Here is a 15,334-nt window from a genome sequence, read left to right on the forward strand (position 1 = left end):
CTGCCATGTCCTATGACCGCTATGTGGCCATATGCAAACCCCTGCATTACATGACCATCATGAGCAGCAGAGTCTGCATCCAGCTGGTCCTCTGCTCTTGGGTGGCTGGATTTCTCATCATCATATCTCCAATCATTCTGACCAGTCAGCTGGATTTCTGTGCCTCCAACATGCTGAATCATTATTACTGTGACTATGGCCCCCTCCTAGAAATATCTTGCTCAGATACAAGATTCCTGGAGCTCATTGACTTTATCTTAGCAGTTGTGACCTTGGTGGTCACTCTGGTGCTGGTGATTCTCTCCTACACAAACATCATCTGGACCATTCTCAAGATCCCCTCGGCTCAGCAAAGGAAAAAGGCTTTTTCCACGTGTTCTTCCCACATGATTGTCCTCTCCCTCTCTTATGGCAGCTGCATCTTCATGTACATAAAACCCTCAGCTAAAGAAGGAGTTGCCTTCAATAAGGGGGTAGCCATTCTCAATACTTTAGTTGCCCCTTTATTGAACCCGTTCATTTACACTCTAAGGAACAAACAAGTAAAACAAGCCTTCAAGGATGTGGCCAGAAAGATTATGAGTCTTTAGTGAATGTAAGAACCACAAACTCAAAGGAAAATCTGAACAATGTGCATAAAATTTCTCCCCATGAAAACATAAGGAGAGCTTCTCTAATCCTCTTTTTATTAAAGCAATGCCTCAGGTGAATGAATTCACCTCAAAGAGATATCAAAGTTATATTTCAAACTTGCCAATGAGGGGAAACTCTTCCCAAAATATTGTTCACATACTTATTTCTAGTTAATATATTTTTTAACTGGACAGTTAAAAATGTTCCAAAACTGTAAGATATTTCAACTCTTCACAGGATTTTGAGAATATAGTTATTTAAAATAAAACGACATTATTTGTGTTAAAAAGAAATGTATTTATTGTTATTTTAAATTAAATTAATGTATAGATTTTTAAGTTCTGTTTTAATTTCTAATAGGATTTTAAAGTTATAGATATAACCCCTTGGTATATAAATTTTTACATGAAAAAGATGTCACTGGATAACATTGTTAGTCTGGGTAGAAGAAGGGAATATCTGGGTGAAAATTACTAGGATGTCACAAGACTGATGGTCTTGAGCTTCTGGTAGAGTTTCGTTTTATATGTGAAGCTCTTACTTTAATCAAGGTCTTTCATAAAGTTGTCCAAATACATAATCAGAAATACCAGATACTTTCCAGAAGAGGCTAGTAATTACATCTTACAATAAAGATCATTTTTTGCAATAAGGGACCCCTTTTCTCATGTTTGAGATAATTTTCTTTCTCATCCTTATTGCTGTGACAATTCTAAAACTGTCTCCTTTAGGGTTAGGAGTTTTAGATGTAGGGTTTCCAGTTGTAGGGTTAATATTTCTGACTCTATCTCTCCTTCCAGTCAGGAAATTCTCAATGTCATTCATCATCAGGGAAATACAAATCAAAACCACAATCAAATACCACCTCACATCTATCGGAATGGTTAACATTAACAATTGAGGCAACAACAGATGTTGGCAAGGATACGGAGAAAGAGAATCTCTTTTTGCACTGCTGGTGGGAATGCAAACTGGTGCACTACTCTGGAAAACAATATGGAAATTCCTCAAAAAAATAAATATAGAACTACCCTAAAAATGTGCAATCGCACTACTAGGTATCTATGCAAGGAATACAGATATACTGTTTTGAAGGGACACATGCATCTCAATGTTGATAGCAGTGCTCCGATAAGAGCAAAAGTATGGAAAAACTCCAAATGTCCATTGACAGATTAATGGATAAAGAAGATGTAGTATATATACGAACAATACATACAATACAAAATGTGTATATATGTAGAATTGAGTATTATTTGGCAATCAAAAGGAATGAAATATTGCCATTTGCATCAATGTGGATGGAACTAAAAGTATTATGCTAAGTGAAATTAGTCAATCAGAAAAAGAGAAATATCATATGACTTCACTCGTATGTGGAATTTGAGACACAAAACAGATGAACATAGGGTAAGGAAACAAAAATAATATAAAAAAGGGAGGGGACAAACTATAAGAGACTTTTAAATATAGAGAACAAACTGAGGGTTGCTGGAGGGGTGGCTAAATGGGCAAGGAGAATTGAAGAAAACACTAGTTGGGATGAGGAGTGAATGGTATAAGTAGGGGGTGAATCACTAGATTCTACTCCTGAAATCATTATTGCACTATATGCTAACTAACTTGGATATAATTAAAAATAAATAAATACATAAAAATAAGTAAGTAAGTATATAAAATAGAGATTGTCATAATGGATTTCTTAATGACCTAATAACATGCTGTCTACAAAAAACTCTCTTCATATATAATAATAGGTTAAAAGTAAAGAACAGGAAAAGGTATAAACACGAATCAAAAGAAAGCTGGCATGACCATATTAATACCGACAAAGTAGAATTCAGAGCACAAAAAACACAAAGGATAAAGAGAAATGTTTCATAATCATAACGAAGTCAACACACCAAGAAGGTCTCCTTGATGTATATGCACTTAACAACACAGTTATAAGATATATAAGTAAAAACTTGTAAATCTCAAAGAAGAAAGAGAAAATCCAGTTATAAATGATTACTTCCATACTCCTCTCTCAGTAATAAGTATAATGAATAGACAGAAAATAAGCAAGGATATCAGAAAAACTGAACAATACCATCAATCAACCGAATATAAATTGACATTTAGAGAACACTCCATGTGATTGCAGCTATAGTTGTGTTTAATATTATTATCTTTTATCTCTTACTGCTAGAGATAAAAGTGATTTATGTACCAAAATGTTAAGCACTAAGGTATTCTGAATTGACCATACATTTACTTTTACCAGTGATTTTTATACTTTTGTATGTTTGCATGTTGTTACTTACAGTTCTTCCATTTCAACTTGCATATCTCCTTCTAGCATTTCTTGTAAAAGAATCAAAAAGTTGAATGATGATGAATTCCCTTAGCTTGTGTCTGGAAATGCCTCTTCTTCATTTCTAAAGGACAATTTTACCAGATATAGTATTTTTTGTTGGCAGTTTTTTCTTTCAGCCCTTGGATATATTATCCCATTCACTCCTGGCTACAACATTTCTGCAAAGAAATCCACCTTTCGGTCACCTTATGGATTCTGGATATGTAATGAATTCTTTTTATCTTGTTGCTTTCAAGGTTCTCTTGCTCTTTGACTTTTAACATTTTTATAATGTGTCTTGGAGTATTCTTTAAGTTGATTTTGCTTGGGGTCCTTTGTGCTGTCTGTACCTAGTGTGCAGGTCTCTCTTAAGATTTAGGAAATCTTCAGCTATAATTTTTTCAAGATTTTATTTTTAAGTACTCTCCACACCCAACGTGGGGCTCAGACTCACAACCCAAAGATCAAGAGTTGCATGCTCTACAAGCTAAGCCAGCCACACCCCCCAGCTGTAATTGTTTTCAATAAGCTTTTTGTCCCTCCCTCTCCTTCTCAGACTCCCTTAATGGGAATGTCAGTTTGCTTGTTGGTGTCCTACAAATCACATAAGTCTACTTCACTCATTTTCATTCTTGTTTCGATTTGTTCCTCTAACAGTCCAATTTCAAAGAAGCTGTCTTGAATTCACTGATTCTGTCTATTGCATGATTGAGTCTACTGTTGAAGCTTTCTATTGAATTTTTCGCTTCTCTCATTGTATTTTTAGCCTCAAGATTTCTGTGTGGTTCTATTTTGTGGTGTCCAATTTTTTTTGGTTTTATGGAGAAAGGGTTGATATACACCACTGTGTCAGTTTAAGGTGTATAGCATGATGATTTTCATCAAATATCACAAATAAAATTTAATCAAATTTAACCAAAGTTCACATACATTGTGAGATGTATATCCCAATAGATTCAACTAAAGTCCTTCATCTTATTTAAATACAATATAAAGAAAAGAAGAAAATAAACAGAGAGAAAGGGATAGAGAGAAACTTCCAAGTAGGCTCTCTTCCAAGTAAGCTGTCAACACAGAGCCTAACACTGTGCTCGACCTCACGAACCTAGAGATCATAACCTTAGCCGAAATCAAGAGTTGGACACTTAAGCGACTGAGCCACCTGGGCGCCCCAAGATGTACTTTAACTTTTCTGTAAGTCATACAGCAGTGTTAACTACAGTCATCACATTGTACATTACATTCCTACTACTTATTTCTCATATAAATGGAAATTCATACTTTCTGACCATCTTCCTTCCAATACCCACCCATATCTCCCCACCCTCCACCTTTAGTTACCATATGTCTTATCCCTTTTTCTATGAATTTAGTGGGTTTTTTGTTTTTAGATTCCACTTATAAGTGAGATCACACAGTATTTGTCTTTGTCTAGCTGACTTTACTTAGCATAATGCCATTAAGCCTCATCGACATTGTTGCAAATGGTAGGATTTTCTCATATTTTTAATCATATTTTTAATGGCTGAAAAATATTCTTGTGTGTGTGTATTTCTTCATTAAATTTTTCATTTTGCTCATCCATCATTTTCCTGGGTTTGTTTAGTTATCTATGTGTGTTTTCTTTTATTTCATTGGGTTTCTGTAAGGTGACAATTTTTAATTCTTTATTTTTTAAACTTTTAATTTTTTTAATTGTTAAAATTTTTAATTTTAATTTTTACAAAGTCAGGCAATCTGTAGATCTTCATTTATTTGGAGCTTTATTAGTACCCTTTGCTGGTACCATATTTGTATGATACCTCATGTGTCGGGGGCTGCCAAGTTTTCTGTCTGCCTCAGGCGAGGATTATCACTCTCCCCGGAGAGTGAACCAGTAAACAAGATTTGCATCTAGAGGCTGGAGACTGCCATTTCCTGGTAAAAATAACTTTGGCGTCTGCCATGCTGGGCCAGACGTGGAGTGGCGAAGGTGCACAAAAGATCAAAACCGTATTTTGGATTATTCAGTGCTAACTCCCCCCTTCCCAGCATTGCTGAGGCAAATCTGGGCATTTCTTTTGATATTCATTTGACTCTGTTTACCTGGTAACTGACCTTGGTCAGCTGCTTTGTTTTCCTGCCTTGAAACCTTTATAAGAGACAGTTTTCTGAATAAAGCTCTCTTTCTTGCCTGATCGGAAACCGTGAGTTTTGTCTTTACTCTCTGAGTCTCCCTCTCCTGCCCCCTTTTTCTCTCCCTCCCTCAGGAGAAGGACCCGCATCGGAGGCGCGCTCAAAGCTGGGGACGAGCGTGCCTGGACTTGGTGAGCTAGCATACCACAGCACCTGCAAGTGCCGCCCCAACCCGGGGTGGAAGCAGACGGACAGGCGGACGAGCAGCCCAGGCCCCCGGGCTAAGACACTCATGATCCGTGCAACCTTGAGATGATGCCTGTGCATTTGAAGCAGCAAACATCTCTTCCATCATTACAGACTGGTTTCATTTGGTGAATACTTTCTAGTGTAAATTTCCCAAGTTTATGGGATGAACTCCACCGTTGTGTTGGGTTGGAGGCAGGTATGAGCTGGGTCCGCAGTGGGTTCTTCAGTTGATGGGCTGATTACCAGGGGCTCAAGTGGCTGGAGGTCCTGTCTGGACCCTGGGTAGATGGGACTCCCTCCAGGACCTTGTTCGGTAGGGTGGCACTGGGATCAAAGTCTGCTAAGGGTTTAGAGTTTAGTCTACCATATAGGCAGATAGGTGTGGCACCTGCCAAGCCCCTCTGAGGGTTCCTGTTAGGTGATTGGATGGGTGCCTGGGTGGGCAGATCTATCACCAGACTATGGCTGAGAGAGGCTGGAACTGAGTCCTAGGGCTGCCAAGAATGAAGTCTGTAGACCTGGTGCTGGAGACACATATGGTTTTGTCTCCTGCCAGATCACTGGGATGGCTGAACTGCTCCCTGACCACAGTTAGAGGGACTTAATCTGAGTACAGATCAATTTTAGAATCTCCAGGTTTAGAGACTGGAGTGCCTCCTGCCAGGTCCCTGTGCCAAAAAGACTAATAAACTGCCACTAGAAGCACCTGGGAGCTGATCATAAGGCCCTTTCACGATCTTGGGGGCACAGATAGAAGTGCTTCCCACCATGTCTTTGTGCCAACAGGACTACTCCCAGCATAGGAGGAACCCAGCCACAGTTTCAGAATCTACAGCAGAACTGTTTGGTAGGTGTACCCCAGGGGGTCCCAGACTGTGGTCAAGAATGTCTGGAAAAAAAAAAAAAGAATGTCTGGAGCCAGTTAACTGGTTATTTCAGAGTCCACACCCAGAACCAAACTCTGTATGTCTATTCCCCAAAGCACAGTTGGTCATGAATCTTCCCCAGATCCCTTTGATATATGGTGCTGGTAACAGGACGAAGGCCAAATGCAGCTGTGGCTAAGTCCATAGGGGTGTAGAGCTACTTCCTAGTCTATAGATAGGACCACAATTGACAAGTCAACTGCTTGGATGTGGGCTTCCCTTCTCTAAACAGTTCTCCTTGGTTTCGGACTCTGACAGTGTTTCACAATCCCCTACCTGGGTCCAAAAGCTCCCATAGAGACATTTTTGTCCATGGATGATTGCCAAATCATCATTGGTGAGAAAGGATACTAGTGGGAGACCTCTTATTCTAACACAATGGTGATGTCATTCCTGCCACAGCTAGGATTTTTAAGTCCTTTATTGATTTTTCCTATTCTGCAGCTTGTAACAATTCTCCCCCACACCAGAGGAGCTAACAACTAATAGAATTAGTTAGTAGATATGGTAATCTGGGATAATAACTATCTAACAAATTATGAATTCTGCAGTAAATTTCTATCTTCCTGCGGTTTAGAAAATCCTTAAGTACATCTTTTGACTCAGCTCTAGATCAAGGTTTTAATTCATCTTCTGTAAATCTAACTTCTGATTCAAATAATTTAAAGGCCTAATTTAAATATAAAATATTTTTAAAATCCTGAGGAAGCTTATTTTGGTGGTTAGGAAGAGGAATAGAAGAAAGAGAAAGGGTATACGCGGGTGGCAAGGATATGGCTGGGCAGAGAAATGGCTGGGACAGTTAACAGGTCCCTTCAGAATCCATACCCAAAACCAAACTCTGTCATTTGTAACCTACTTTGGAGAGTTCCTCTAAAATCTAAAATTTTGAGGCTCATGGATTGGAAGAAAAAACATTGTTAAAATGTCTATACTATCCAAAGCAAACTACACATTTAATGCAATCCTTATCAAAATACCAACATTTTTCACATAAGTAGAATAAATAGTTCTAAAATCTGTATGTAACAACAAAAGACCCTGAATAACCAAAGCTATCTTGAAATGGAAAAAACAAAGCTGGAGCCATCACACGTCTAGGCTTCTAGTTATATTACAAAGCTGTAGTAATCAAAACACTATGATACTGACACAAAAAGTAGAAAGATAGATCAATAGAAAACAATACAGAACCAAGAAATAGATCCACAACTATATGGTCAATTAATCTTCAAAGAAGCAGGAAAAAATATCCATTGAGAAAAAGACAGTCTCTTCAACAAATTATTTTGGATAAGCTGGACAACAACATTCAAAAGAAAGAAACTGGACCACTGTATTACACCATACACAAAAATAAATTCATATTGGATTAAAGACAAAAATGTGAGACCAGAAACCATAAATATCCTGTAAAACAGCACAGGCAGTTTTGACATCACCAATGACAACCTTTTTCTAGATATGTTTCCTGAGTCAAGGAAACAAAAGCAAAATTAAAAAAAAAATAACTATTAGGACTACATCAAAGTAAAAGTTTCTACACAGTGAAGAAAACAACCAACGAAACTAAAAAGCAACCTATGGAACAGGAGAAGATATTTGCACATGACATATCCTATAAAGTGTTGATATCAAAATATATAAAGAACTTACCAACTCAAAACAAAAAACAAATAATCCAATTAAAAATGAGCAGAAGATATGAACAGATATTTTCCAAAGAGAACAACCAGATGGCCAACAGACACATGAAAATATGCTCAATATCACTAATCCCCAGGGAAATACAAATCAAAACTACAATGAGATATCACCTCACACCTGTCAGAATGGCTAAAATCAAAACACAAGAAATAAGTGTTGGTGAGGATGTGAAGAAAAAGGAACCCCCTTACACTGTTAGTAGGAATGCAAACTGATGCAGCTATTTTGGAAAACAGTGTAGAGGTTCCTAAAAAATTAAAACTAGACCTACTCTATGATCCAGCAAGAAAACAAGAACAGGGGTGCATGGATCTCTCAGTCGGTTAAGCATCTGATTTCAACTCAGGTCATGAGCTCATGGTTATCGGGTTCAAGTCCCATGTCGGGCTCTGTGCTGATCACTAGTTCAGAGCCTGGAGCGTTTTTTTTAGATTCTGTGTATCCCTCTCTCTCTGCCCCCTCCCTTGCTCACGTTCCCTCTCTCTCTCTCTCTCTCTCTCTCTCTCTCAAATAAATTTAAAAAATAAAAAGCACAATAAAGAATACAAGGACACAAATTCAAAGGAATACATGCACCCTTATGTTTATAGCAGCATAATTTACAATAGCCAAGATATGGAAGCATCCCAAGTACCCATCAGTTGGTGAATGGATAAAGAAGATGTATACATATATGTGTGTGTATATGTATATATGTGTGTATGTATATATATGTATATGTAGGTATGTATGTATATACATATTTATGTGTGTATATACATGTATATATACACACATGCAAGGGAATACTATTCAACCACTAAAAAGATGAAATCTTGCCATTTGCAACAACATGGATGGAGCTAGAGAGTACAATGCAAAGAGAAGTTAGTAAGAGAAAGACAAATGCCATATTTCACTCATATGTGGATTTTAAGACACAAATCAAACAAGCATAGTGAAAAGGAGAGGGGAGAGACAGACAGACAAGTCAAGAAATAGACTCTTAATTACAAAGAACAAACTGATGGCTACCAGAGCGGAGTAGGGGCATGGGTGAAATAGTTAATGGTTATTAAGGAATGCACGTGTCACAATGAGCACCAGGTGATGTATGGAATTGTTGTTCACTGTATTGTATATTTGAAACTAATATAAAACTGTATGTTAACTAACTGAAATTTAAATAAACACTTTTAAAAAATAAAAGCTAACTGTGTAATTAATTTTGACATGTCATAAGCGCCCTATAATGGCCAATGTAATTCTAAGTCAGCCTTGGTGAATTTTTAAAGATTGTAGTGATATAGTTGATAGAAAAAATGCAAATGCTTAATGTATACAATTTGATAAGTTTGGACATACATATACATCTGTTACACTAAAGTTTTGTCATTTATCAAAGTAACACAAGAATTAGAATTAAAATGGAGGTGTGTGATGAAATAGATTGACCATGAGAGTTCTGCTATGAAAAGGCTGTGGTTTTAAAATATGTGAGTTCATGATGATGAACAAGAAAGATCATCAGTGAAGTCTATGTTTATAAACATCCTTAGTTTCCTCCAACCAGAGGCCAGAAATAAGTCATATAACCAAAAAATCCAATTACCAAAGTGACTTTATTCCACAATTTGACAGACAGAGTGTGTCCTACAAAAGTTTTAATGAGGGAACCACAACAATGTTTGACCAATCACATTTTAAAAACCATCCATCTAACAGACTTACAACAATTAGCCTTCAAGAGAAGCTTGGATTAGTGGATTATTAGATTTATACCCTCATCCATTGCATAAAGAGCAATTAGTCTTTGCCTAGGAGAAAATATTTTTCGATAAAATGCATTTAATATTACTTCTTCCCAACACCCCATTCAAACTACAATAATGGATTTTTTAAGGCATAAACTCACAAAAATGAAGGAAGAAAACATCAACAAAATGTTAGACCCTGGAAATCATGAATACAAATGATAAATTATTTAGCAGCATTCCAAGCAGGCAAGAGGGTAAACTGAGACCATCTAAATATTATACTTTATAATCCTCAAAACTACTGTAATGGGCAGCATCAATAACCTCTGGTTCTGAGGACAGAAAGAATGATTAAGATAAAAAGACCCAGGGTAAAAACATTATGAGAAGGGGGTCTCGGGATAGGAAGGAAGGAAAAAAAGGAAGGAAGGGAGGGAGGGAGAAAGAATTAAAAAAATACAGAAAACTAAGTGAATGTCACTAATAATGAATTAAGTAAATAAATAATGAGACATCCTCAGCATGGGATATTGTACAACTATTAAAAAATTTACAGCTCTATCATTTTATTTGAATGTATTTCCAGAAAATGTTCAGTGAGAAAATCAAGGTGGTGGAAAAGTGTGGAATGAGATTCCAGATTTATAAAACAATGATATATTTAGATATTCAATATATATATTTAAGTATAATTAAATAAGCATTGATAAAAATATAGACAGTTACAAATCAGGTTGTTAACAAGGGTGATCAGGTAGAGAAGGAGGATGTGGGAGAGGAAAAAGAGAGAAGAAACAATGAAAAAGAAAAAAGAAGCCTTAAAATTGATGTTAAGGTGACTTCCCTGGCTCGTGCCCTCTGAGCCACGGAACCTCACCTGAGAGCTCTTTAAAAAAGGGTGCTCTGATCTCTTTCCCTGTCTCTCTGTTTTGTAACCTTCTAACTCCACCGATTTAACCTTACATTTAGTGCCAAAACCTGGGAGAAAATAGTAGTTTGCTTCTAGCTGACCTCTCTCCTCCCCGACCCTGTGTGGCAGAGCTTAGGGAAAACAAGCAATTTGTCCTGCCTGTGGTACAGGGATATCAGACTCTTAAAAAGTGGCTTGAGAGGAGCGAAGAGGCAGAGAGGAAGGGAGCTCTGTAAACTTCATCTGCCCCATCTATTGAACTGAGAAGGACATTACTCACATCTGCAAGAGTGGAAGGAGAAAATACAGACTCCAGAAAAAGAAGACAACCTCAAAGATGCCTGAGTGAGTAAGTGTGAACTGGGGAGATTGAAAAACGGGCCAGCCCGAGGAGGGCAGGGGAGGCGGGAGCCCCAGCCCAACATGGGGCAAGCGTGCAGAGCCTGAGAGACAAAGGGAAGAGACAGAGAAACTGAACACACTCGTAGTACTGTCTTTGGGGAAGAGATAAAGAACGTTTAACTGCGCTCGGAGAGAGAAACTCTCACTCCATATATAACTGCTGGGTAGCCCAAATCCCGAACCCGGTGGCACAAGAAAAAGAACAGCTTCCAGCTCTGTGCCATTTGGGCAGTGAGTGGTGAGTCAGCAGCCAGCTGCAGCGGCAGCATCACGGGCACTCACTTCGACCTTGCTGAAGGAGTGGGAGCACATGCCTCTTTTCCATGGTGCACCTCGCCTCCAGCATTGGCTGCACAAATCCCAAATCCGGGTGCCATCAGGGAAAAAATAGCCCCCACTTCTACACGATCCCAGCAGGGAGTTGGCGGCGGTGGAGGCCGGGGCACAAGCTCCAGCTGCAGGAGCGCACAGCTCATTTTCAGCAGCACCCAGTGCCTAGGGCAGCAACAGCATGAATCCCAGCCTGTGCCTAGAGAAACTGCTCCCTCCCCTACTGCAATCTCCATCCCAGCTGGGGGCTGGGAATCGACAGTGGTGTCTGTGATGGCGTGTACTTCCCCTCCTGAAACAGCAGCACAAATCCAGGCCTGAGCTGAGAGAAACTGATCCCATCCTCTATGCAATCCCTATCCTGGCTGGGGGCTGGGAGTCAGCGGTGGACTGTAAGGGCATGCACCTTGCCTCCAGCAGCAGCATAAATCCCTGCCAGCACCTGGAGAAACTGCTCCATCCCCTAAGAAGCCAGCCACCAAAGCAAGTACATCTCAACTGTGGTAGCATAAAAGTGCATGGACTAGGACTTTGAACCAAGGCAGGCCTGGAAAATACAACTTGGCTCAGCTGCCACACAAGGAGATCGGACTCATTAGAGTGGACTGTAGTGCTTAGTTCCAGCGGAGCTTCGGGTACCACCATTCTACTCTCTGCAGCCACCAAGGCTAAGCCTCTGAGAGCAGCCCCCAAGACCTACTACACCAAACTATGCCTATCCGCAAGAGGGAGCTGCTGCTTTTTTTTCTTTTCTTCTTTTTCTTTGTACTTATTTTTTTATTATTATTATCTTTTTTATTTATTTATTTATTTTTACTCCTTATATTCCTTTCTCATTTCTCCCTCTTTTTTTTTCTTTCTAGCAATCCTGATATATGTTCCTGTATCCAATCCTTATCTCTCCACTCAACTGATAATACACATTTAGAATATTCATTGTCCTTTGTTGTCTATGACCCCCTTTATTATTTTTTCTTCTCTGCTTTTCGTCTCCTTCCTCTCCATTTTCTTTCTTTCCTTTCCACCTTTTAATTTGTTTGTTTGATTGATTTGTCTGTGCATTTGTGTGCTTATGATACCTCTGTGTTTGTCAGTCTGTTTTCCTTCTTAGAGCTACCCCAAGTCACAAGCCAAAGTGTGCATGATGGCAAGTCTTAAATATCGCTGAGTAGGGAAATAAAATATTCAAAGGCTCAACAAGAGAAACTGAGAGACACCATTAAAAGAATATTTCCTGAAATGGCAGGCCCTGGACAGTCAATGCCTCCTTTAACAGAGAAATATTAACAGATGCAAAGTGCACAAAGAACTTTTCAGAGCTAACAAGAGACAGAAAACCAGCAAAAATGACAAAATGAACGAATTCTCCCCTGAAGAACCTCCAGGAAGAAGTCACAGCCGCAGAACTGCTCAAGGCAGATCTAGACAACATACCAGATCAAGAATTTAAAAAACTTGTCATAAAATTAATCACTGGGGTTGAAAAAAGCATCAAAGAAGCAACTGAAACAATGACTAGGCACATTTAAATTAGGTGTGATGAGTTAAAAGGGGCTATAAATGATATGAATAATAAAATGGAGGCAGCCACCTCAAGGATTGATGAGGCAGAGAGAAGAATAGGTGAATTAGAAGATATAGTTATAGCAAAAGAGGAAGCTGAATAAAAGAGAGAGGCATTGATCCAGGAGCAGGAAAGGAGAATTCGAGACCTGAGTGATACAATCAAACGGAACAACATCCGTATCAAAGGAATCCCTGAAGAGAAAGACAGAGAGAAAAGTCCTGAAGGGATACTAGACCAAATTATAACTGAGATTTTTCCAAATATGTGAAAAGAAATAGACATTCAAATACAAGAGGCACAAAGAACCCCCTTAAGACATAATTTGAATTGGCCTTCGGCATGACATATACTGATATAATGATATATTTTATAAAATATAAAGATAAAGAGAGAATTCTGAAAGCAGCCAGAGAGAAAAAAGTCCTCACATACAAAGGGAAACCTATCAGAGTGCTTACAGACCTATCTAATGAAACTTGGCAGGCCAGGAAGGAATGGCAGGAAATCTTCAATGTGATGAACAGAAAAAAACGTGCAGGCAAGAATCCATTATCCAGCAAGCTTTCATTAAAAATAGAAGGAGAGATTAAGGTGCTCCCAAAAAACAAAAATTGAGAGAATTCATGGCTATCAAACCAGCCCTACAAGAAATCCTAAGAGGCACTCTATGAGGGAAATGTTGCAAAGAATACAAAGTTCCAGAAACACCACTATAAACATGAATTCTAGGGAGAATACAATGACTCTAAACCCACATTTTTCAATAATACCACTGAATGTATGTTCCAACGAAACAACACAGGGTAGCAGAATGGATAAAAAAACAAAATCCATCTATTTTTTGTCTGCAAGAGACTCATTTTTGTCCTGAAGATATCTTCAGGTTGAAAGTAAAGGGATGGAGAAATATCTACCATGTGACTGGAGGCCAAATGAAAGCTAGAAGAGCCACACATATCAGACAAACTGGACTTTAAAGTAAAGGTAGTAACAAGAGGTGAAGAAGGACATTATATAATAATTACAGGATCTCTCCATCAGGAAGAGCTAACAATTATAAGTATCTATGCGCCAAAGTCAGGAGCAACCAAATACATAAAACAATTAATCACAGAAAGAAACAATCTTATTGATAAGAATGTGCTAATTGCAGGGAACTTTAATACTCCACTGACAGCAATGGATAGATCAACCAGACAGAAAATCACTAAAGAAACAATGGCCCTGAACGACACATTGGAACAGATGGAACTGATATATATATGTAGAACTCTGCACCTAGAAGTTAAAAAATTCCCCTTCTTTTCGAGTGCACATGGCATATTCTCCAAGATAGATCACATACTGGGGCATAAAGCAGCCCTCCATAAGTATAAATGAATAGAGATCATACCATGCACACTATCAGATCACAATGCTATGAAACTTGAAATGAATCACAGGAAAAAGTCTGGAAAACCTCCAAAAATGTGGAGGTTAAAAGCCACCCTACTAAAGAATGATTGGGCTAATCAGGCAATTAGAGAAGAAATTAAAAAATATATGGAAACCAATGAAAACGAAAATACAACAATCCAAAATATCTCTTGTGGGGAACTGCCAGAAGAACAAAGATCAGCCGCCTGCAGGCAGGGCAGTGTCACTCCCCAGCTCAGCGCTGGAGACAGCCAGTCTGGGCTTTTTTATCGTCCCCTCAGGCGATGTATTGAAATTGCAGTTTCGGTTTCCCCTTTGTAACTTGACCCTCTTTCTTATCAATCGACCTAGGTCGGCTGCCTTGCTTCTCGCCTCCTACCCTTTATAAGATGTGTGTATTCTCTCAATTGCGGGGGACCAGCCCACGCACCAGAGTCCAAGGGTCTCTGGGTAGGGGGTTGGTGTCGGCGAAATATCTATAAGAAATAACACAGACAACATGAATGGTGGAAGAGACCACACTTTACCGTGAAACTTGGTGTCTTATATACCATAGGTGATTACATCATTTTTCTAATGATTACATTGTTTGTTACTTCCAGAAAAATTATTATTTCCATGGTAGCAAAAACAGAAAATCAAAACAGAAACGAGGCACAGTACAGAAGATCAAAAAACATAATTCATCACTCAAAATACATCAGCAGGGGTTTGTTTTATGTACATAGTGATATTATTAACCGAAGCTTATGACAAGGCTATTTTTTCTTAAAGGTTTAAACAATAGTCTGTGAGTAAGGTGCCCGTAACTAGGGAGGAAGTTTCAATCAGAAAATCTGCCCAGTTACTGAAACCATGATTACCAAGTGGCATGATTAATAGGAGAACTAACCCCAGTCTCTGATCCACTTAGGTCAAGCAGTCAAGCGCACACATTTTCAAGTAGGGGAAGGAGGGTCCCAAAGGCCACACAGCACTTCTGGCTGGATGGGCCCCAACACTCAA

At 38.7% G+C, this 15,334-nt stretch overlaps 1 protein-coding gene across 1 annotated transcript in view; it reads left to right on the forward strand.

The window, feature by feature from the left end:
• LOC115305735 (olfactory receptor 6C4-like) overlaps positions 1 to 590 on the forward strand; it is a 963-nt gene extending 373 nt beyond the window's left edge. The window contains exon 1 of the mRNA XM_029955980.1: positions 1 to 590. This exon is cut by the window's left edge and continues 373 nt beyond it. Within this exon, the coding sequence (XP_029811840.1) occupies positions 1 to 590 (590 nt within the window).
• Positions 591 to 15,334: the final 14,744 nt, after the last annotated feature.

Source organism: Suricata suricatta, chromosome 10, assembly GCF_006229205.1.
Source record: "Suricata suricatta isolate VVHF042 chromosome 10, meerkat_22Aug2017_6uvM2_HiC, whole genome shotgun sequence".
Taxonomy (NCBI): Eukaryota; Metazoa; Chordata; class Mammalia; order Carnivora; family Herpestidae; genus Suricata; species Suricata suricatta.